At 44.1% G+C, this 24151-nt stretch overlaps 1 protein-coding gene across 5 annotated transcripts in view; it reads right to left on the reverse strand.

The window, feature by feature from the left end:
• The window catches only part of XYLB (xylulokinase), a 77623-nt gene extending 76836 nt beyond the window's left edge, over positions 1–787 (reverse strand). For 3 of the 5 annotated variants that reach the window (XR_010139100.1, XR_010139099.1, XM_024244077.2), the window contains exon 1: positions 615–785. Coding sequence is in view for 3 of the 5 variants with exons in the window: in XM_024244077.2 (XP_024099845.1) it covers positions 615–671 (57 nt within the window). In the remaining 2 variants the exon portion in view is untranslated. 5 annotated transcript variants of the gene reach the window in all.
• Between the last annotated feature and the right edge of the window lie 23364 nt (positions 788–24151).

Here is a 24151-nt window from a genome sequence, read left to right on the forward strand (position 1 = left end):
TCGGCCTCCCAAAGTGCTGGGATTACAGGCAAGAGCCACCAGGCCTGGCCCATTTCAATTTTTAAAAAAAGGTTTTGGGCTATAATCTGCTTCCAGGTCACTGGTTGTGCATGTGCGCAGGGCTACCCGCCTGTCTGTTAGTAGCTGACTACTACTGTAGTAGTAGCTACTACTGTTAGTTAGCTACTACTGTTAGTTAGTAGCTGTTAGTTAGTACTGTCTGTTAGTAGCTGACCCTGCCTTATAGTAGCTGACTTCCTTCGTATCCCCGTCACTCGGTGCCCATAACAGCGCAGGAACCCGCGGAGTCCTCCGGTCCCTCTGGGCACCGGGGGTCCTGCCGAGGAGCGCCTGCAGTTTCCCGGGGTAGCGGGGTCCAGGCGGGGTCGAGGCCGCATCTTGCGAGCAGGTGGCATTGGCAGGGCATCTCCGGGCGAGGGCACCGGCGCCACACGGCCGCGCGCGGGGCAGAGGCGCGGGGGCCCCGGGAAGCCAGAGAGGTAGGCGCGCCCGCGGCCGGGCCCATGTTTTCCCGCGTCCGGGTGACAGCCCGCCCCCTATCCCCACCGTAGCGGAGGAGGCGGCCCCGTGGCCCTGCGGCCAGGCGACTGTACCTGCTGCGTGCTGAAGTCCCAGCCCAGGCAGCAGCGGCGAGGGGCGTGCTCCGCCATGGCCCTGTCGGGTAAGGCTGCGCGTCCGTCAGTCCGTCCGTCCGCCACGCCGCGTGACTGTCGCCGCGCTCCAGCGCCCAGAGACGCAGGTGCCCGCCCCTCGCTCCGCCCGACCGGACTGTGGACCGGAGTCACGAGGCAGGCTTGCGCTCTGGCGCCGCCTGCGGGGCGACGCGAGCCGCGACCGCGTCCTGTGCAATCGACGGTGCCCCCCACGCAGCCCGCTTTCGTTCCAAGCGCACCCCTTCTGGTCCTCCCCATCTTCATCTTCTCTCTTCATGGGCCTTGCCCTGACACAGCCTGGCTTCCCTTAGAGGACGCCTGGGCCAGAAGTTTCAGCTATAAGCCTGCTTGTCTCTCAGAGGGACCCTGCCTGTCCTTCTGGAGGCCCTAGGCCTGCAGTCCTCTGTGGCTGTATCTTGGCACTGGAGCACCCATGGGGGTGACTCAGGGGTCACAGGGAAATGGGCCCTGGGGTTGGAAGCACTGAGTCCTGACAAGCCCTGTCCAGATCCAGCAAATCTGAGTGGTTCCCAGTGTGTCACATCCCACCTGTGTATTTAAACTCAGAGCTCCTGATGCCCCCAGGGGGAGACACTCATTCCTGGAGTCAGTTGGAATTGATGGTCTAATGTGTGCCAGGCGTGGTAAAGAGGAATGAGAACCAAAGTCAGACCCACTCCCTTTATTCATGGAGCTGAGGGCGCCTGTCCCACCAGCTACATCCTTCTCGTCCCTAAGACTGACTGCTTTCCAGAATTCCTCCCCAAACCCAGCATGTGAGAGGCTCCTCCTACGAACTTCCCAGCCCACCAGTGCCCTTCTCATGCACTTGCAGTGGTCTGTCTCCCTTGCTGAACTTGAGCTGCTTGGAGTCTACATGGGATCCTCTTCATTGCTGGAACAAGAAGGGGCCAACATACTTGTCCTCCAAGACATTCACAGCTTATTGGGGACACAGCCCCTCCAGCAGTCACCACCTGTGACAATAGACAAATACTGGATACTAGCTAGATCAGAAACAATTATGCAACCTGCTGAGCACATTTAATCCTCACAATGATGCTGGGAAGTAGGTATTATTATCTAGACTTTTAAAAAATTTTAAATAAAGCTATCTAATCTAATAAAGGTATCTAAGTATCTAATCTAATTAAGATTAGGTTACTGCATTTTAGTCTAATCTTAACTGCTTGATGACTTTTTTTTTTTTTTTTGACAGAGTTTCACTCCTGTCGCCCAGGCTGGAGTGCAGTGGCATGATCTCCGCTCACTGCAACCTCCACCTCCTTGGTTCAAGTGATTCTTCTGCCTCAGCCTCCCATGTAGCTGGGATTACAGGCGCACACCACCACGCCCAACTAATTTTTTTTTTTTTAAAGGAGTTTCACTCTTGTTGCCCAGGCTGGAGTGCAATGCCACGATCTCGGCTCATCGAAATCTCTGACTTCTGGGTTCAAGTGATTTTCCTGCCTCAGCCTCCCGAGTAGCTGAGATTACAGGCATCCGCCACCAAGCCCAGCTAATTTTGTATTTTTAGTAGAGACGAGGTTTCTCCATGTTTGTTAGGCTGGTCTTGAACTCCCGACCTCAGGTGATCCGCCTGCTTCATCCTCCCAAAGTGCTGGGATTATAAGCGTGAGCCACTGCGTACAGCTCTAATTTTGTATTTTTAGTAGAGATGGGGTTTCACCATGTTGGTCAGGCCGGTCTCGAACTCTGACCTCATGTGATCCACCTGCCTCAGCCTCCCAAAGTGTTGGGATTACAGGCATGAGTCACCGTGCCTGGCTGATGACTTTTTAAAAATGTATGTATATACCCATATAAACACTGAGATCAAAACAGAACATTTCCACCACTCCAGAAATTTCCTTCATGACCCTTCCTAATCATTAACTCCCAAGGCAATCACTATTCTGATGTCTACCAGTATAAACTCACTTTGAACTTTGTATAACTTACCATCTTCATTTTACAGAGTGAGAAACTGAGGTGTAGAGAAGTTAATTAACGTGGCCTAATGAAACTGCCATTGCGAAATTATAACTGAGACAGTGAAAGAGATCTGACTTAACCAATTCCATCTTGCTTCCAGCCTCCAAGCTGTCATTGCTCATTCCTAGGCATAGACAGAACTAACTTTAGGAGGAACTTACTTTATAGTTTAAAACAAAGATGATAACAGCCCTTTCCCAAAACAAATCTCCTTCTTGCCTGTGACTAGACTGCCTTTGTAGGACTAACAAATTAGCCACAAGATTAGAAATTAAGGTTTAGGAGTCATGCAGCTGAAGACTACAAGATTCTGACCATCACCAAATTTCTCCTGGGGATAACATCACTGTTGTAAAACCTAAGATCAGTGCTCGAGATATTTTAGAGACCCTGCACTTGATGGATCAGCTGGTGCCACCCAGCTCCATAAACTGGCTCATCTGATCTTGTGGCCCGCACCCAGGAACTGACTCAGCGCAAGAAGATAGCTTCAAATTCGTATGAGTTCATTTCCAACCCAACCAATCAGCACTCCCAACTCACTGGCCTCCACCCACCCACCAAATTATCCTTAAAAACTCTGATTCCCAAATGCTCTGGGAGACTGACTTGAGTAATAATGAAACTCTGGTCTCCTACACAGCTGACTCTGTGTGAATTACTCTTTCTCTATTGCAGTCCCTCTGTCTTGATAAATTGGCTCCGTCTAGGCAGTGGTCAAGGTGAACCTGTCGGGCGGTTATACGTCCTTTGCTCAGATCATTGGAACACTCCTTCTTTTGTACAGAATGAGGTGTTGCCCAATTCTAGAATCACAGATAAAATCCATTTAGGATCTTTAAACTAAATTTGTTGTAATTTTGTCTTTTGACAGCAGATGTCAGCTCCCAATAAGAGTGGGTTAGATTGCACAGAAAGGGCTCAGAGTGGACAGATGAACCCACATAGGGAGCTGTGAAGGCTATCAAAGACACAGAAAGAGATCATGAGAGGGGCGTAATGGTGGCATTCACTAGACTGAGCTTGTCCAACCTGCAGCCCATGGGCTGCATGTGGCCCAGGATGGCTTTGAATGCAGCCCAACACAAATCAGTAAACTTTCTTAAAACATTATAAGATTTTGGGCGGATTTTTATTTTAGCTCATCAGCTATCATTGGTATATTTTATGTGTGGCCCAATGTGGCCCAGGGAAGTGAAAAGACTGGACACTCCTGCACTAGAACCTTCCTGGGAGGTAGGGCTTTTGACAGGGTCAAGTGCTGCCTAGGAGCCTCTCCCTCAGGCTTAGCAGTAAAGAGGGCAGGTCATCGAAACAGCAAGAGCAAGACCATAGACCTTACTTTGTGCTTTTTAGCCTGAGCTGCTTTCACAAATTGCCACAGATTGATGGCTTAAATGACAGGTATTTATTTCCCACAGTTCTGGAGGCTGGGAATTCTAACATCAAGGGGCTAGCAAATTCAGTTCCTGGTGAGGGCTCTTTTCTTGGCTTGTAGACAGCAGCCTTCTTAATGTATGCTCACATACAGCCTTATCTCCGAGTATGCATGTGGGGAGAGGGAAAGCTCTCTCACCTTTTCCTCTTCTTAAAATTTAATAATCTCATCATGAGGTCCCCACCCTCCTGATCTAATCTAGATCTAATTACCTCCCAAAGACCCCATCTCCTAATACCATCGCATTGGGGGTTAGGACTTCAGTGAATTTTGGAGAGACACAAACATTCAGCCCCTAACAGTTTAAGTACTTTTAAAATTCAGCACCGTTTTGAAGATGTATTAATATTCGTGTATATATCTAATCCTGTGGTTCCCAAACTGCACCAACGTGCTCTGGGTAGCTTCAGGGAACCCATAGAGGTGCTTTGGGATACTTTCCATTTTAGTGGGAAACAGTGATGCAAAACATCTGTCAGGCATCATGTGAACCACTAACTTGAGGTAGTTCACAGTTCCAGCATTAGACTGCTACTTTCCTTTCCATGACATCTTATTTTTGCAAAGCTGTATTTTCAGCAGTTGTAGTGACAAGCAGATACTGCATGAAAATCAAGGGGAAACAAAATAAGGGCACATGTCCAATCTGACCCCAACATTTGAGAAGCCACACGGTGCCCAACAGGCACACACATCACATCCCCTCAGTAAATAATTCTGGTTATTTAAGAATGAAATATTATTTTTTCCTCCAATGTATGTGTATAAATTTCTTCAAACAGGTACTAGTGTGTTGGCACATAAATACCTATTAAGCTGTTTGGACCATCTACTTAATAACAGAACAGAATGGCTAGCCAGAGCTGTTGGCCATTTCTTTTGGCCTAGGAACACCGTGAAGACATTGGTGCGTGAAGTGAGAATGTTTGGGAACCCCTGGTCTAGTTGATCATATTTGTTAGTGAGCCAACACCACATTTTATTATCCAGGCCCCCAGTGAGCGACACCTGGGTGGAGTCCAGTTCAGTGCAAACAGCATTGCATGGAATGCCTTCCCCCATGGCCCTATGGACCTGTGTGAGAGAATGTTTCTGGGCTTTATGTCTGAGAGTAGGATTTATATGATGTGTGCATGACTGATTGGACCAGAGAATACTGGAGTGCTCCTGAGAATGGCTGTGCCAGTCAACGCTCCCACCTGGAATGCATGAGGCTACCCCATCCCTACCCCCTATATTTAGCACTTGGCATTTCCATCCTTCTAATTTTTTGCCGGTTTAATAGATGAGAAGTGATTTCCCTTACTGCTGTAATTTGTGTTTTTTCTCATTATTGATGAATTGGAGCATTTCTTCATATAGACTCATTGGCCACTCAGGATTTCTCATTCAGTGAATTCCATACTTATCCTTTGCTCATTTCTCAGTTGAATATTTTTGTCTCTTTCTTGTGGATTTGTAGGAATTCCTGGATGTTTCAAGATATAAACCCCCTGTTCATTTTAGATGTTGCAACTATCTTCTCTCAATATGTCATTTATCTGTTAACTTGATCCAACTAATCTTTTGTTGTCTGGAAATCTTTAATTTGAATATAATAAAATCCATCAATGTTTTGCCTTATTGTCCAAGTTATTTGATCTTAAGAAGCGCTTCCCCACCCTCAGTCCACAAATATATAATCCTATATTTTCTACAAGGACAGCCCACATTTTTTTCTATTAGCAAGATCTTTGAATTTTGCATTATTGAATTTTCTTTGAATCTAGGCATTTTTCAGCTGAATAAATTACCATCATAACAGAAATCAGTGAAAATGAATTCAAGGATAAGCACTAGGTGTAAGCTTTTCAGAGAAAGAAAAAACTTTTCATTTAGTAAATATAATAACGAAAATGCATTGCAAAATAAGAAAAAAGAGACAAATATCAATCCAATTCTTATACACTGGTCTCCAGTGAAACAACATCAGAACATTTCTTTGAGGTTTGTAGCCATGCGAAACATGAATTTTTCTCAAAGTAAAACTTTATATTGGCAAAGGTCCTTAAGAAAATGTGCTTTCTTCATAAAGACGCATTATTTTTAAATTCCAGTATGCTTTATTCTGTTAATTCTTTATTATGCCTTAGTCTATTAATTGCAGGCTAGTTGTTTTTAGCTCACACGTTCCTAAATCTGCATTCATTAATATTGATAACTATTGAAACCACTCAGGCTTGTATATATTTTTCAGAATGAGTAATTTTATCTTATTTGTTTTTACTTATTTTTTTGAGACAAAATCTCACTCTGTTGCCCAGACTGGAGTGCAGTGGCACAATCTTGGCTCACCGCAACCTCCGCCTCCCAGGCTCAAGTGATTCTCCTGCCTCAGCCTCCCGAGTAGCTGGGATTACAGGCGCACACCACTACCACCCGGCTAATTTTTGTATTTTTAGTAGAGATGGAGTTTCACCATGTTGGGCAGGCTGGTCTCAAACTCCTGACCTCAAATGATCCACCCACCTCAGCCTCCCAAAGTGCTGGGATTACAGGCGTGAGCCACCACGACGGGCCAGAATCAGTAATTTTAAAAGTAAAAAGTTGGCAGTAGATTAGTAACTTAAATTTTATCCCTTCTACTTCCAAGACAAAGATAAAATTACTGAATTAAAAATAATCAGAGGGCAGGCATGGTGGCTCGTACCTGTAATCCCAGCACTTTGGGAGGTAGATGTGGGAGGATTGTTTGAACCCAGGAGTTCAAGACCACTCTGGACAATATAGTGAGACCCCACCTCTAAAAAATGAAATAAAAATAAATAAATCATAAAAAAATCTGAAATTAGGGAATGAATTAGACAAATCAATTATAATTCAGATTCACTAATTGATTGTATATATCTGAAATTCTATAACATGTACACATATAGAAGATTTCATCTTGTGATATGTTGGAAATGATTATTTCTTCTGTCCTTTCTATACCAGAGTCAGTAAAATTCTTTGTAAGATCAGTGGGACGCTCTTACAAGTGAAAATGAATGTTTTGAACTACAACCCATAGCAGGGCAAATGTTTGAGAGTGGGGGTAGGTCTGCCTCCAGTTAAATAAGTAACTCATGCAGCTGAGGTTAAAATTTTTAAAAGCTGAGTTTGGGTTTGTATCTGGAGAAAAGTTTGATGGACTTTGATATTTAAGCAAACAGATTCCAAAGAGCTTTGAGGAGAAAAGTTTTTATTTTCACCAAAGTGTGAATATATCTGATGTTAATTTGTTTGTACTCACTTTAGGAGCAAATTTGGTTTAAGAAAATTAGATGTGATATCTTCCATTTTTTCCTGGTTTTACTGCATTCACTCCTTGGGATCTGCCCTTCTCCCACTCCACGAGTATTTGAAGCACATAATTCAGCCAAGTACTTCTTTTGTTTTGTTTTGTTTTTTAAAATAAATTGAAGTTGTACAAGTGAAGTTTTGTGACATGAATGTATTGAGTGGTGATTAAGTCTGGGCTCTTAGCGTAATCATCACCTGAAGAGTGTACATTATCATTAGGTAATTCCTCATCCCTCACCCCCCTCCCACTGTCCCTAAGCCAAGTACTTCTGTATACATGAAAGAATGGTTTGCAAAGATAGACTCCAAGTTATCAATAACAATGATTTGTGGGAGTGGGATTTAGAAACTATTGGTTAGGGGATGACTTTTGCATTTTAATGTATTCTATATTATTGAATTTTTGTGAACTAAAAGAATAAAGAAAAAGAAAATAAACAAAAAATAATAATTGAAGGAATCTCAAGCTACTTAGAGCCTTTAAATCATTCTCGTAAATAATTAATGGCTCAAAGAGGCAATAATAATACAACACACTACTTAGAAAGCAGGAAAATGAAAACATCCTTATCAGAACCTTTAGGGTATCCTCAAAGGTAAATGTATATTCTTGAATGCTTTCATTAAAGAGTGAAAGTAAATTAACCCCGTGTAGTGAGTAGAACTGTGTATCCCAAAAAGATGTGCTCAAGTCCTAACTCCCAGTATCTGGGAGTGTGACTTACTTGGAAATAGGGTCTTTGCAAGTGTAATCAAGTTAACATGATGTCGTACTGGATTGGGGGGCTCCAATCCAATGACCAGTGTCCTTATAAGAAGAGGAAAATTGGCTGGGCATGGTGGCTCACGCCTGTAACCCTAGCACTTTGGGAGGCCGAGGTGGGTGGATCACCTGAGGTCGGGAGTTCGAGACCAGCCTGACCAACATGGAGAAACCCCACCTCTACTGAAAATACAAAATTAGCTGGGCGTGGTGGCACATGTCTGTAATCCCAGCTACTCGGGAGGCTGAGGCAGGAGAATCGCTTGAACCCGGGAGGCGGAGGTTGCAGTGAGCCGAGATCCTGCCATTGCACTCCAGCCCGGGCAACAAGAGCGAAACTCTGCCTCAAAAAAAAAAAAGAAGAGGAAAATTTGGACACAGACACATGGGGGAAGGCCATATGAAGACGGAAGCAGAGACTAGAGTTTTGCATTTGCAAACTAAGGAACCCCAAGGATTGCTGGCAACCACCAGAAGCAGGAAGAGGCAAGGAAGGACTTTCCCCAGGATCCTCCAGAGAGCGCATGGCCCCGCTGATGCCTGATTTGGGACTTCTAACCTCCAGAACTATGAGAGAATCAACTTCCTTTTTAAACCACCTAGTTGGTGGTACTTTTCAAATGGAAGCCCTAGGAAATTAATACACTGCGTAATTCAGGAGGTTAGAAAAAACAAAACCAAGACTGGACATGATGGCTCATGCTTGTAATCCCAGCACTTTGGGAGGCCAAGGTGGGAGGATTGCTTGAACCCAGGAGTTTGAGACCAACCTGGGCAACACAGTGAGACCCTGTCTCTACCCAAAATCAAAAATTGAGTAGGTGTGGCAGTATGTGCCAGTAGTCCTAGCTACTTGGGAGGCTGAGGCAGGAGGATTGCTTGAGCCCAGGAGGTTGAAGCTGCAGTGAGCTATGATTGCACCACTGCACTCCAGCCTGAGACCCTGTATCAAAAAGCGAAGAAGAAGAAGAGGAGAAGAAGGAGGAGGAGGAGGAGAAAGAAGAAGAAGAAGAGGAGAAGAAAGAAGAAGAAGAGGAGGAGAAAGAGGAGGAGGAGGAGAAATAGGAGGAGGAAAAGAAGAAGGAGGAGGAGGAGGAATAAAAACAAAAGCAGGAAAGCAGAAAGAAGATGACAAGAAAGGCAAAACAATGAGAAAACAGTAAAAGCACCAAAATGAAACAGTAATAAATAACTACAAGAGCTGATCTTTGAAACCAGAGAAAAAGACAAGCCTCTAGAAGAAAACAAAAACAAAAACTAAAACAAAAAAATTCATAAAAATAAACCTGTAATGCACAATGTTGAACCCAAGCCCTGACCTAACGGCACTTAGGCCCTTTTACCATGTAGGTCTCTAGGGGAGGCAAAAACAGCTGCTGGGCTCCTGCAGGGTTGCAGAATCCAGTCTAAAGTGACACTGGCCTCAGGTGTCCAGGACACAGGTCACCAGGCCCTGCCAAGGCTCTGGGAAGTCTGGCAGCTCCACACTTCCCATCCATTCCACACAGCCCTGGATACAATGCAACATGAGGATGCTTCCTTCAGCTCTTCATCTGGAATATGTTCTGAAGCATCCAGATGTGGAACTTCATAATCCCATCCATGGAAATATAGCGCCTGGATGTCTGCAGCTCCTTTGCCTTTGTCTTGTCCCTACTTTAGCCCTTTGCTCCTGGATCTTAACATCACTGCCCTACCTCTGAAGCATAGCGTCCTCTGCCCCGTGCTGCACCTACCCTTCCACCTCCCTACCCTACTGCATGAGCTCTGAGACCTGATCAAGACCTGTTTAGTGTTTTCTCACCTCACTCCTTTTGGCGCTACTTCCTTTTCTAACCAGCCCGTCATTTTAACCACTCTCTTGACATCACACTCAACTCCTGGCGCTTTACAGGCAGTGGAAAAACCCTAACTTGGCATCAATTCAGCCAGGTTTCCCTTTTGGAGCCCACACTACTGGATAATGCTAAAGAAAATCGCACACACTCCTGGCCTCCAGCCCTTCCCAGGGCTTAGGGCTAGTGCACTCTGCTCAGCTGCTTCTCCCTTCCCCCACTGCGGCTCTGTCCATCCTTCACCACAGTCCTCAGGCTCCTGTCCAACATGCTTGCTGGTCATACTCAGCAGAATTGCCTCCTCCTTCTCAGAAAAATGTGGAAGGCATCAAATTCCCCATATCCTCACAACAAACCTATGGGCATCAATACTCACCCACATTTATGCATGCAACAAACATTATGCAGCAACCAATTATGTGCCAATTTCTGTACTAGGGCTGGGCTAGAGAGATGAATGGCAGAGTCATTGTCCCTTCCTCACATGGGGTGTCAGCAGCTGAGGACAACAGGATGCTATTGAGAGACTTGAGCTAGGGAGTGACCAGTCAGGTCATGTTTGTTTGTTTGTAACTGGGAACTTATTTATTAAAAAACATTTTTTGGCTTTTTTTCCCCGAGGCCACTTCATGGTTTATACTGTTCAGATTTGTTTTTGGAAGATCACTCTGAATGGGGGAAGATGGGGCAGAAACAAGGCAGTGACAGGAGCTGTGAAACTGTTGTGGGTGGGAGGTGATGGTGGTCTGAACCAGGGAGTTCAGTGACAGAAGAAGAGATCAGAACCAAGAGATATATTGGGAGGAAGACTTGACAGGTCTTGGAGACTGAATGTGGAAACATGAAGGAGAGGAAAATGCGAAACTGGTCATCCCCGTCTACCCTCCCAGTTGCAGGGGTCGAGGGGTCCTCCAGGTTCTGGGTTTCATGGGAGTCATCTCTGCCCACCTTTCTTCACTGAAGACCTTTTCTGTCTCTTTAACAGTTTTATTTAAGTTGAGCTCTTAACATCTCAGTGAAGTTTTATAACCCTTGCAAGATCTTCACTTTGTGCCTTGAAATATGGGGACCTCTTGTTACATTCCATGCTCTCCTGGAGGTTTCCTAATAAGAACACTGCTTGGTATTATCCCTGGGTGAAAGGCCAGCTCCTTAGTCTGGGCATCAGTTAGGCCTGGACATGAAAAAGGAGTGTTGCCGCCTTGGCTAACATGCTCCAACGAACTTCACAAGCAGTGTGTGAATTCAGACTGAAAACCTTCCTGGAGACTAGCTAAGTCTATCGTTTATTTTATTTATGCATAGAGTTTTACATATTTTCTGCAGAGACCATCATGTTGTCTGCAATTATAGTTATATTTTAACTCCCTGCCTGACCCTTATACTCTATTTCTCTTATTTCTTTTTCTTGTGTTAACTCTACCAGCTTCGATATCTACTATTTGCAGAACAGAAGTAGTGAGGGAACAGTACCTGATCTCAAAGGAAATGCTTTCAACATCTTAACATGAAGTATAATCTTTGCTGTTTTAAGTATAATCAACTTTATATAGATGCCCTTTATTAGGTTAAAGAAATTCTTTCCCATCTTGAGTTTTTGCCAAGACATGAAAAAATTAATGTATTTGAATTTTAAATGATAAATTTAAAGATATTAATATGATTAAATATATTAATCTATTTTACAAGATTAAACTAACCTTGTATTACAGGAAGAAACTCGATCTGGTCACGTGTTTTTCTTTCAAAATGTATTTTTTAAATAAATATTTTGCACATTACCAGTGCTTAGGAATAACTTTTATTTATTTATTTATTTATTTATTTATTTATTTATTATTTTTTTGAGACCAGGTCTCACTGTGTCACCCAGGTGGAGGGCAGTGACACTATCTGCAACCTCCGCCTCCCAGGTTCAGATGATTCTCCTGCCTCAGCCTCCCGAGTCTGGGATTACAGGCACCCACCACCACGCCCGGCTAATTTTTTGTATTTTTAGTAGAGATGGGGTTTTGCCATGTTGGCCAGGCTGGTCTCAAACTCCTGACCTTAGGTGATCCACCCACCTTGGCCTCCCAAAGTGCTGGGATTACAAGTGTGAGCCACCATGCCTGTCCACTATTTTGTTGTTGTTGTTGTTGTTGCTGTTGTTGTTGTTGTTTGAGAAAGAGTCTCGCTCTGTCGCCCAAGCTGGAATGTAGTGGCACGATCTCTGCTCACTGCAACCTCCACCTCCTGGGTTCAGGCTATTCTCCTGCCTCAGCCTCCCGAGTAGCTGGGATTACAGGCATGTGACACCACACCTGGCTAATTTTTGTATTTTTAGTAGAGATGGTGTTTCACCATGTTAGCCAGGCTGGTCTTGAACTCCTGACCTCAAGTGATCCACCCGCCTCAGCCTCCCAAAGTGCTGAGATTACAGGCATGAGCCACCATGCCCAGCCTTGTACTTTTATTAGAGAGAGAGTTTTGCTATGTTGGCCAGGCTGTCAAAATGTATTTTTATTTTTAAATATTTTTCTGGATTTGATTTATAATATGTCGCTTAGGATTTTTATAATTATGTTCTTGAATGAGATTAACATCTATTTTTCCTTTATTAAACTGTTCTAATCTGTGTGTGTGTGTTATTCAAGGCTTTGCAAGCCTCATAAATTAGAAGTACTTCCTCTTTTTTTTTTTTTTTTTTTTTTTGGAGACGGAGTCTTGCTCCAGAAAAATTTCTGTAAGGTTGGATTATATAGAACTTGCCCTTTTGCCCTTTTGCCCTTTTTTTTTTTTTTTTTGGTCTTGCTCTGTCACCCAAGCTGGAGTGTAGTGGCGCCATCATAGCTCACTGTAACTTCGAACTTGTGGGCTCAAGTGATCTTCCTGCCTCAGTCTCTCAGGTAGCTGGGACTTGTCCTCTTTCATTTTTTTTTTTATTTCCCCTCTTTGGGAATAGCTTTAATGTCTTTGTAAACATGATGCATACATATTTTTTAAAATTCCAACACTACCTTAAAATACAAGTAAGAACACATTTAAATATTTTCATGAAACTATCTGGTGGAAACCAGTCAACATTTTGATGAACATACTTCTGAACATCCCTCTATGTAAAAATAAATGTCTGAATTTTACATAAATGGTTTACATACATTACATGTGAGGTTCAGCTGAACTGCTTTCTTCCATTATGTCATGGGCACCTTTTCTTTTTTCTTTTTCTGTTTTTTTTTTTTCTTTTTTTACAGATAGGGTCTCACTCTGTTGCCTAGGCCAGAGTGCACTGGTGCAATCATAGCTCACTGCAGCCTTGAACTTCTAAGCTCAAGCGATCCTTCCACCTTAGCCCCCAAAGCTGGGATTACAGGCATGAGCCACTGTGCTCAGCCATGGACATCTTTTCATGTCAGTAAATATGGAGCTTTCTCATAAATCATACTGATTACGTCATCTAAACAATAGTGCCTCCTAGCAATGACAAAGTTACTTTCAATTTTTCTTTATTTTTACTGTAACAAAGCAATAATGAACACCCTTGTGCATGCATATTTTTATATTTGGGTAATTATTCAGGTAAATAGTCAAAGGAGGATTATGGGTCAAAGGGTATACAAATCTTAATTATTCAAACATATTTCCAAAGTCCCATCTAGAAATGTTGCACAATTTGCACTCCTACGCCATTGCAGAGAGAATACCTTACTCTCCACTTCTCCACCCTCTGACTCCTACTCTTTATTTAAAACTAACGTCCAGGCCAGGTGTGGTGGCTCATGACTATAATCCCAGCACTTCGGGAGGCCAAAACAGGAGAATCACTTGAGTCCAGGAGTTAGAGACCAGCCTGGGCACCACAGGGAAACCCTGTCTCTACCGAAAAAAAAAAAAAATGTTAAATTAACTAGGTCTGATGGTGTGCGCCTATAGTCCCAGCTATTGGGAGGCCAAGGAGGGAGGATCGCCTGAACCCGGGAGGTTGAGGCTACAGTGAGCTGTGATCATGCCAGTGCACTTTAGGGCAAGACCCTGTCTCACAAACAAAACAAAACAACAAAACTAATATCCTTATTGACATATGTCACATGCCACATAATTAACCTATTTATAGCATATACAATTCAATTATTTTTGGTGTATTCACAGAATTGTGCAACTATCATCACAACCAATTTTAGAACATATTCATCACCCCCAAAAGAATCTCCATACCCCATAGGGTCATTCTTATTATTACCAAACCCCAGTACCTGGGAACCATTAATCTACTTTCTATCTCTGTGGATTTGCCTATTCTGGGCATTTCAAATAAATGGAATCATACAATATGTGGTCTTTTGTGGTTGGTATATTTAACTTAACATAATGCTTTCAAGATTCATCCATATTACAGAATGTGTTAGTATGTCTTTCCTTTTTTTTGCCAAAAATATTCTATTGTATGGCTATAGCACATTTTATTTATCCATTCGTCAGTTGGTGAACATTTGAGTTGTTTTAATTTTTTGCTATTGTGAATAATGCTGCTATGAACATTCATGTACAAGTTTTTGTGTGGACATCGGTTTTTATTTCTCTTGGGTATATACCTAGGAGTGGAATTGCTGGACCATACAGTAATTATGTTTGACATTTTGAGGAACCACTTTCCCTTTTAATTGCTAATATTATTCATTTGTACCTTCTCACTTTTTAAAAAGAATTAATATTGGCAGGTGCATATAGTTAATCTTCTCAAGTAATTAACTTTCGGCCTTCTTTATCTCCTGTATTACATTTATGTTTTCTATTTCACTGATCTCTGCACTTATCTTTATCATTTCATTTTTTACATGTTTGATGAGCATATTTAGCTATTCTAACTTCTTAAACTAAAATATCTAGCTCATTAATTTTCAGCTTTTTTCTTTGTTAATATAATCATTAAGACTAAGTTTGCCTTCTTGGTATTGTTTTAGCTGTAATCCACAAATTTGGTACACAATCATTTTGTTATCATTCAGTTCTAAATATTTTCTAATTTCTATAGCGATTTCCTCTTAGACCCAGCATTGCTTAGAAATATTTCAAAATCTCCAAATCTTGTGGAGGTGTTACGTTTATCTCCTTGTTATTAAACTCTAACTTAGTGAGTCTCAAACTTGAGCCTTATCAGGATCACCTTGTTAAAACACAGATTTCCAGGCCCCACTCTAGAGTTTCTGATTCACTATGTCCAGGTGGGACCCTGCATTACAGTAGCCACTAGCCACATGTGGCCATTAAAATTAAACTTAATCTAAATAAATTTTAAAATTCAACTCCTCAGCCATAATTATCCACATTTTAAGTGTTCAATAGCCACATGTGGCTAGTGGCTACCGTATTAAACAACATTGATATAGAACAGTACCACAGAAGCTTCTATTAAACTATCACAGTCTAGTTGAAAGGGCCCTGGAGGCACAGTCAAATCTAAGGTCTTAATACAGGGTTTGACTGACTTGCCCTTAACTCTGTATTTCCAACAGGTGCCTTGGGCAAAACTGTTGAGCCAGATCTGCAGGCCTGTGTCTGGGAGCCAGGAGTCCAAGCTCCATCCTGTCCAGCCTCAATTACAATCTTAGCCTCCATTCTGGCAACCTCACACCTATGTGTGCTTCTGTAGCCCCCGTCTCCACAGAGCCAGGGACCACAGTGCAAGGCAAAGCTGACTTGGACGTGCACCTGCTTAAAACCAGTCAGAGGCTCCTTGCTGTCCTCAGCATGGGGACCTCTTAGCCCAACCAGAGCCCTGGGCATTTGAGATGGTAAAGTGTGGTTTGTTCATGTCCCTTCTCCTCTAGTTTGTGATCCCTGAGGGCAGGTGCAGCTCATCCCTGGCACTAGCAGGGTGCTGGGCAGATTAGGTGCTGAGCATCACCTGTGGAATGAAAGCACCAGGTTGAGGAGCTGCTGGGCTGTTGGCTGGGCCAGTCCGGGCCTGCAGGGGCTGGGCTTGGGAGGGAAGGAGGATGGAGCTCCAGGTAAGGAAGCGGCCACCTGCCCTCTGCAGCCGGAGTTGACACCATGTCCACATCTGCTCAGGTGAACGTATCCTTCTCACTCTCCCTGGAGCTGCTCTCCTATCAGAAGCTCCGGGCCGACCAGACACTGCCTGGGGTGGACATTCAGCAGAGCGCGAGTGGAGAGAGAGAGATGGTGTTTACTCAGAACCTGCTCCTGAAGCACACCAACCAGACCACTCAGGCCTGCCCAAGGCCCACCCACATGGAGAGGAGGGCCAAAGCGGGCTGGTTTCTGTTCTGCTGGGGCCAGAGAAGGAAAGACCTGGCAGGGCCCTCAGAAATGAGGAGCCCCTGCCACAGTCCTGGGGCTCAGTCTCCCCTAGAAGAGGCCCTGTGTGCAGAGAGATGAGGGCCATCCACCCTTACCTACCTCATGAGTCCAAAGCTGGGTGAGGGGCCAGAGTGTGGGAAATCAGGGAAGACTCCCTGCAGGAGGTGGCATGTGAAGCCTGTATACTCTTTAATCAAAGGAGAAGGGAAACACATTGATAGGCTGAGGGAACACCTGATGGGTGGAAACAGTGAGAGCACCTGAGACACTTGTAAGGAATGAGCACCATAGGCCAGAAGGTCACTAGGCTGTGGTGTAGAGGCTAAGGTGGGGCTGCAGATGAGGAGTGTGAAGGAGTGGCCCAGGGGAGTGTTGCCCACACAGCTGAAACAACCTTTATGAAGATTATGACAGTGAGAGAAATCTAACAAAGCTGACTCCATCTTGGTTGTAACCTCACAGGCTAACTGTCCTCGTTCATTCCTGGGCATAGGCCAAGCTAACTATGAGAGGAATATAGTTTTTCTTTTTTTTTTTTTTTTTTTTGAGACAGAGTCTCGCTCTGTCACCCAGGCTGGAATGCAGTGGCGGGACCTCGGCTCACTGCAAGCTCCGCCTCCCAGATTCACACCATTTTCCTGCCTCAGCCTCCCAAAATGCTGGGATTACAAGTGAGCCACTGTGCCTGGCCTTATAGTTTAACTTTAAAGCAAGGACAATAATAGCCCCTTCTCAAAACTAACCCCCTCCTTGTTTGGGGACCAAATCCACCTTTGTAAAACTAATGAAAGACCACAAGGTTAGAATTATGGTAGGGACCTGAATCCTGCTAAGCTCTAAGCATAGTAAAGTGATAGCCAGCCATTGTTCCCTAGTTTGCTTACTGCTTAGGAGTCATGTAGCTGGAGGCCACAAGATTTATAACTTCCCCAATTGCTCCTATAGATAACATCACTATTGTTAAAACCTAAGATTGGTCTTTGAGATATTTTTCTGACTTTTGCATTCAGGCAGACCAAATGACACCACCTAGACCCATGACTAATACCAAGGAGCTGACTCAACCAGTCCTATGACCCCCAACCCAGAAAATGACTCAGCATGTGAAGACAGTTTGGACACTCTTATGGTTTTATCCCCAACCAATCAGTAGGACCCATTCTCTATCCCCCTGCCTGCCTAATTATGCTTTAAAGCCCTAGCCTCTGAGCTCTTAGGGAGACAGATTTGAGAAATATCTCCCATCCTTCTGCTTGGCCATCTTGCAATAATTGAACTCTTTCTCTGCTGCAATCCTGCTGTCTTGATATATTGGCTTTTCTGTGCAGTGGTCAAGAATAACCCATTGGACTGTAACACAATGGATGGGTTTGGTCACTTGGCAGGTGACAGTCCAATGACCACAATCAAGGAGGGTTTAACAAGGGGACTTTATTACTTGCAACAATTAAGGAGGATGCCAGGGATAGCACCCAAGAGCAATGCCTCCCCAAATAATGGTGAAAACAGGGCTTTTATTAGGTAGGTTAGCTGAGTCATTGTATGTAAAGGCAGTGCAGATGCAGTCACCGATCATGCTTCTACATACATAGCATGTATAGAAAATGGCAAATAAGCTCCCCTCTGGGTGGGTGGGGTTTTTAGTATGATAATGAGGAGCATTCATCAAAATTCATCTCCAACTCAAGTATCTCTGGATCCAAGTGATTTTTGTTTTTCTCCAGGGGCTGAGCTTCTTTCTGGAACTTTTTGAAACAACAAGATCTCAAGATGCAACAGTTACATGTGGGTACTTTTCCAGAAGGACTCCAGAGAGGCCAGAAGCAAGAGGCTGAGCAATGGAGCTCGGCTCTCCAGCCTGGCACCTAGGCAGCTGCTAGGGCTGAGAAGCTGGGGCTGAGGTGATGAGGTTGTGCATGCCTGAGGTGCCTGAGGGTGATGTAGGAACTGCCAGGAGCTAGAAGAGGCAGAGCACAGATAAGGCATGAGGCTGAGGGATGGGGCCAGGTGGCTCAGGGCCTGAGAGGAGCTGAAGGCTGAGCCCTGTGGGCCTCATGGAGGAGAAAGGAGGAAGAGGAGGGCAGCTTAATTGGCCATGGAGCAGGGAGCAGAGCTTGGGGGGAGTGAGGGAGGCAGGGATGGCAGGGGGAGTAGATGGCACATCATCCTAGCCCTTTCCCTGTACAGACTCCCACCAGCAGCCCTGGCCTTTAAAGGTAGCACCAGCCCCCTGCCACCTGTTGGGCACTTCCCCTGTTCTCTTCAAGAGCATCAGCACTTGGGGTCAGCAGGGTTCCCTGTGTCCCAGAGGCCTTGGCTCAGAGCCCACCCAGAATGGACAAGGTTTCCTGGTCCCCCACAGGTGCTGCTCCTGTAGGCCATAGTGACCGTGCCTGAGCTGCAGCTCTCCACCAGCTGGGTGGGCTTTAGGACCTTCTTTGTGAGCCAGCAACGAGTCTGGGAGGTCTACCTGATGCACCTGAGCAGCTGCTGAAGTTACTGGGCCACAGAAACTGGAGAGAAGATGATGCCCCACGAAGGGCCTTGTCTTAGTCCATTTTCTGTTGCTTAGAATACCTGAAAGTGAGTAATTTATTTAAAAAATAATTTGTTTCTTACAGTTATGGAGAATGAGCAGTCCAAGGCTGAGGGGCTGCATTTGGTGAGGGCCTTCTTGCTGGTGGGGGCTGTTTGCCTGAGCAGACACAGGGCATCGCATGGTGATGGAGTAAAGTGTTCTAGCTCAGGTCTCTTTTCCTCTTCTTATAAAGCCAGCATTCCCACTCCCAAAATAACCTGTTAATCCATTAATCCATGAATGGATTAATTTATTCATGAGGGCAGAGCCTGCATGACCTAATCATCTCTTAAAGGCCCAGCTCTCAATACCACCACATTGGAGATTTAATTTCACCATGAGTTTTGGAAGAGACAAATGTTTAAACCATAGTGGAGCTAATGTATCATGTCCCTGTGAGGTGGCTCCCCAGGGCTGGCACCATTTGGAATTCCTGCAGAGCAGCCAGTCCGCCATTCCCATGTGATCTCAGAGTTGCCCTGCCCTGTGGTGCTGAGCAAGACCAGAGGTGCAGACCTGAGATGCAGGTAAGCCTGGGGGTGGGTGAATGGGTGAAGTCTTCCTGTGGTGGTACATGGGGCTACCTGTGCTCATGTTTGTCCTCCCTTCCTCTTGGAGCTGGCCAAAGACACGGTGACCTTCAAGGTCTCTCCAAACAGTGGGCTGCTGGAGGTGTGACCCACCAATGCACCCCCAACCTCCATTACCTTGTAGGTTTTCTTCACTGCCAGTTACAGCCCCTCCCAGAGTCCCCTGCACTGCCCACAGAGCCTGGACATCCTGCCCAGGGCCATTCCTAACCTGCTACCTATAGGAGCAGAAAGCTATACAAGTCCACCTTGGTGGTGCAAGATGTGCTTGGCAAGAAGGTCTGTACCCTGTGGTTCTGGGTCCAAGAGTCTTATGATGACTAGAGATACCTGTCCCCTCGCCAGCTCTGAGGCTCTGCCCTATCCCTCAGCCCCAGCCCGCAGCTATGGAATAAACATGGCCCAGGGCTGAGGAACAGGTCTGCTGTGCAGGGGGCTGTACCAGGTCACAGACTAGGGTGGTGGGGTGGAAACTGGAGAGGGGATAACCTGGCACCTCAGGTCTCCAACTACTCTAGAACAGCCCCCTGGGATGGAGGAGACTCTTTTCCAAAAGGGCAATATTTGATACAATTTAATATCAAAAGGAGAAGAAAAACTCCTGGAAATATAGAAACAGTAAAACACTTCCTTAATCTGATCATGGCTATGTACAACACAACAAACTTACAAAAAACATCATGCAATGTTGAAATGGTGAATGATTTCCCTTTAAAATCAGAGTCAAGACAAGAATGCCTATGCACATCACTTCTTTTTCATGTTGTACTGGAAGAACTAGCTAGTACAGCAAAGCAAGGAAGAGAAATATAAGACAAACGTTGGAAAGGAAGAGACACTATTTAACAAAGCTGTGGATATAAAAATCAACATACAAAATTACACTTCTCAATACCAGCAATTAATGGAAAATGAAATTAAGAAAACAAAAAAGACAGTATTTACAAAAGCTTAAAAATATAAAGTACCCATACATAAGTAAAAACATACAAGGGCTCTAATGAGAAAACTATAAACTAAAAGTTTACCATTGGACTTTGGAGAAGACAAATAAATGTAGAGACGATATAACATGTTCTTGGTTTGGAAGAGTCAATACTGCAAACTGTCCTATAGAGTCACCACAACTCTGATCAAAATTCCATCACATTATTTGTTGTTGTGGAACTTAACAAACTGATTCTAAGATTTAAATGGAAATGCAAAGAGCCAAGAAAAGCCAAGACCGTCTTAAACAAAAAAAAAACATGAGAGAACTTGCTTTACTAGACACCAAGAGGTTAACACACTAGAGTCCTTAAGAAAGTGTGGTATTGGTAGAAGAATGGCCAGGTGACTGAAACAGAACAGAGAATCAGAACCAAACCCACATGTACAGTCACTTGATTTATGATGGCACTGAGACAACTGGGGGAAAGACCATCTTTCCAACAAAGGATCCCGGAAATATCAGGCATCCATATAAAAAAAAATGAAGATGAAAGCCTTCTTCACATCATACATGCACACAAAAAAACCAGTCTCAGGCAGATTAGATATGTAAATATGAAAGGCAAAAAAAAAATTAGGTGAAAAGGCAAGCCAAAGGAGGGCAAGATGTTTGCAAAACAGATAAGATGATAATGGACTCATGGCAAGAATACATAAGGCACTCCAATAAACCTCTAAGGACAAGAACGGACAACTCAATACAAAAAAGGGGCTAGGCATGGTGGCTCATGCCTGTAATCCCAGCACTTTGGGAGGCCGAGGCAGGCGGATCACCTGAGGCCAGGAGTTTGAGATCAGCCTGGCCAATATGGTAAAACCCCGTTTCTACTAAAAATACAAAAATTAGCCAAGTGTGGTGGTGGCATAATTGTGATCCCAGCTACTTGGAAGGCTAAAGTGGGAGAATCACTTGAGCCCAGGAGGCGGAGGTTGCAGTGAGCCAAGATCGTGCCACTGTACTCTAACCTGGGTGACAGAGCAAGACTCCGTCTCAAAACAACAACAACAACAAGATCCATAAAACAAACATGGGTGAAAGACTTGACTAGGTACTTCACAGAACAGAAAATCCAAGTGGCCAATGCATTTATGAAAAAGTGCTCAACCTCCTTAGGAAGGGGGGAAATGCAAATTTAAACTCAAGATATATCACTACACAGCCATAGATTGGGTAAAACTTACATCTGAAAAAATCAAGTATTATCAAAGATGTGACACGCATGAAGTCTTCTACCCTGCTTTTTAAAAGTGTACACTGAAACACCACTTAGGATAATGGCTTGGCATATCTAGTAAAGTTGAGAGATGTATTCTCTCTGATTCAGCATTCTTGCTCCCAGGTAAAGACCCTAGAGAAACCAAGGTGTCTGTGCTCCAGGATACAGTTAAAAGAAGGTTCACACAGGCATTATTCATCATAGCACATTTTCACCATTTGAAAAGCACCAGAGGTTTATCACTTTGGATATGGATGAATAACCTGTGACCCATTCATACAACAGAATATAGCATAAAAACAAACAACTTGCCGGGCATGGTGGCTTGCACCTGCAACCTCAGCCGCTTGGGAGACTGAGGCGGCCAGATCACTTGAGACCAGGAGTTCAAGACCAGCTAGGGCAACATAGCAAGATCTAAAAAAAAAAAAAAAAAAATGGAGATGGAGTTTCACTCTGTCGCCCAGGCTGGGGTGTAGTGGCACCATCTCGGCTCACTGCAACCTCTGCCTCCAAGGTTCAAGCCATCCTCTCACCTCAGCCTCCCAGGTAGCTGGGATTACAGGCACGCATCACCATGCCAGGCTAATTTTTGTATTTTTAGTAGAGATGGGGTTTCTCCATGTTGGCCAAGTTGGTCTTGAACTCCTGACCTCAAGTGATCCACCCACCGCCTCCCAAAGTGCTGGGATTACAGGCATGAGCCACTGTGCCCAGCCTCCAATTTTTTTTTTTTCAATTAACCAGATATGGTGGCATGTGCCTGTAGCCCCAGCTACTCTGGAGGCTGAGGCAGGAGGATTGTTTGAGCCCAGGAGTTTGAGGCTGCAGTGAGCTATGATGGATGAATCTCAGAGTTGAGTGAAAGAAGCAAGAGTCCAAACTGTGACTGCTCTTATAAAGTTCAAAAACAAGTAGAAGTAACCTATATTGTTAGAAATGAGTAATTACCTTGAAGGAAGGGGAGGTGGTGACTGAGAGAGGAAGGAGGGAGCTTTGGGATGCTGATAATTTTCTGTTTCTTCATAAGGGCAATGAGTACCCAGTATGTGCTTTGTGATATTCAAAAAAACAGGGCTGGACATGGTGGCTCACACCTGTAATCCTAGCACTTTGGGAGGCTGAGGCAGGAGGATCACTTGAGCCCAGGAAACCGAGGATGCAGTGAGCTATGATTGCACCACCGCATTTCGGCTTGGGAACAAGATCGAGACCCTGTCTCTAAAAACAAATAAACAAAAACACGTTAAATGATTTATGCACTTCTACACGTTATTCTTCACTTAAAAAGTTTAAAAGATTACTGTAAGAATGTCAAGTGAAAGAAAATTTATGGCAAAAAGCATTAATAGAGACAGGGGAGTTATATTTAATAATTAAAGAAAATAATCGAGCAACTCACTCCTTGGGCAGTATCTTATTCTGATTTTACTTCTCTATTGCGTTCTTTAATTCAGCCACTAGAGTGTTCATTTCTAGGATTTATAGGTGTCATTTTCCAAGTTTGTGTCTTAGGAGTTATGTGACTTTATCTCTGAACATTTTAAACAAAGTCTTTTCAGAAAGAGCACTCTCACCACTAGTTCATTGATGGCAAACCCTCCAGTGTATTCCTTCTGTTTTTATGCCATTTTATTTCTTCATGTGCTCAGTAATTTTTACTTACAAGTTCATTTCATTGAGATTCATCTTCCTTAGAAGCCCTGTTAAGTCTTGAGTTACTGTGGCAACCTTGTTGTGGATTGCTTTAGTGTTTGCTTCTGCCAAGGCCTTACAGGATTCACAAGTGTTTAGGTTTGTTCCTGGGCTTGGGGCTTGCATTCATGGGGGGCTGAGTTTTCTACTCATGGCCTGGGGGATTCATCCTGTACCAAGCTGCTTCACGCTCACCCCGTGTATCCCCTCAACATGACCTCAAGGCCTTTGGTAAATTGTTAGCAGCATCCCATGTCAAGGATGGGGATGAAAGAGGCTGCTGCCACATTTAGGCCAACGCTTGAACAGTGGTAGAAATATACAAACAGCTAAAAGAAGCAGATGAGAATTCCACAAAGGCGAGTAGTCAGTGACCAGGAAATTAGAGCTCCAGAATTCACAGTTCACGGGCATCCATGGGTACCATCACAAGCTGCAAGATTACTGACCTCTCTCTCTCTCTCTCTCTGCACACAGGGAGGCCCCTGCCAACATGTCAACACTGTCTATTGTATCATAAAAATATCACATGTGTGAGAAAGAGTATTGACAACATACAATTTCATACAATTTTGGCATTTAATTTTAGGCATTACACCAAGATACCTGTGTGATAAGAATGATGTGTGAGACCAATAAAAGGAATGTTTTAGTCTAGTACTGTGTAATAGAACTATAATGTGAGACACAGATGCAAGTCATGTATAGTTTTAACATTTTTGGTAGTCACATTTCAAAACACTTTTAAGAAT

The sequence above is a fragment of the Pongo abelii genome, chromosome 2, assembly GCF_028885655.2.
Source record: "Pongo abelii isolate AG06213 chromosome 2, NHGRI_mPonAbe1-v2.0_pri, whole genome shotgun sequence".
Lineage (NCBI taxonomy): Eukaryota > Metazoa > Chordata > Mammalia > Primates > Hominidae > Pongo > Pongo abelii.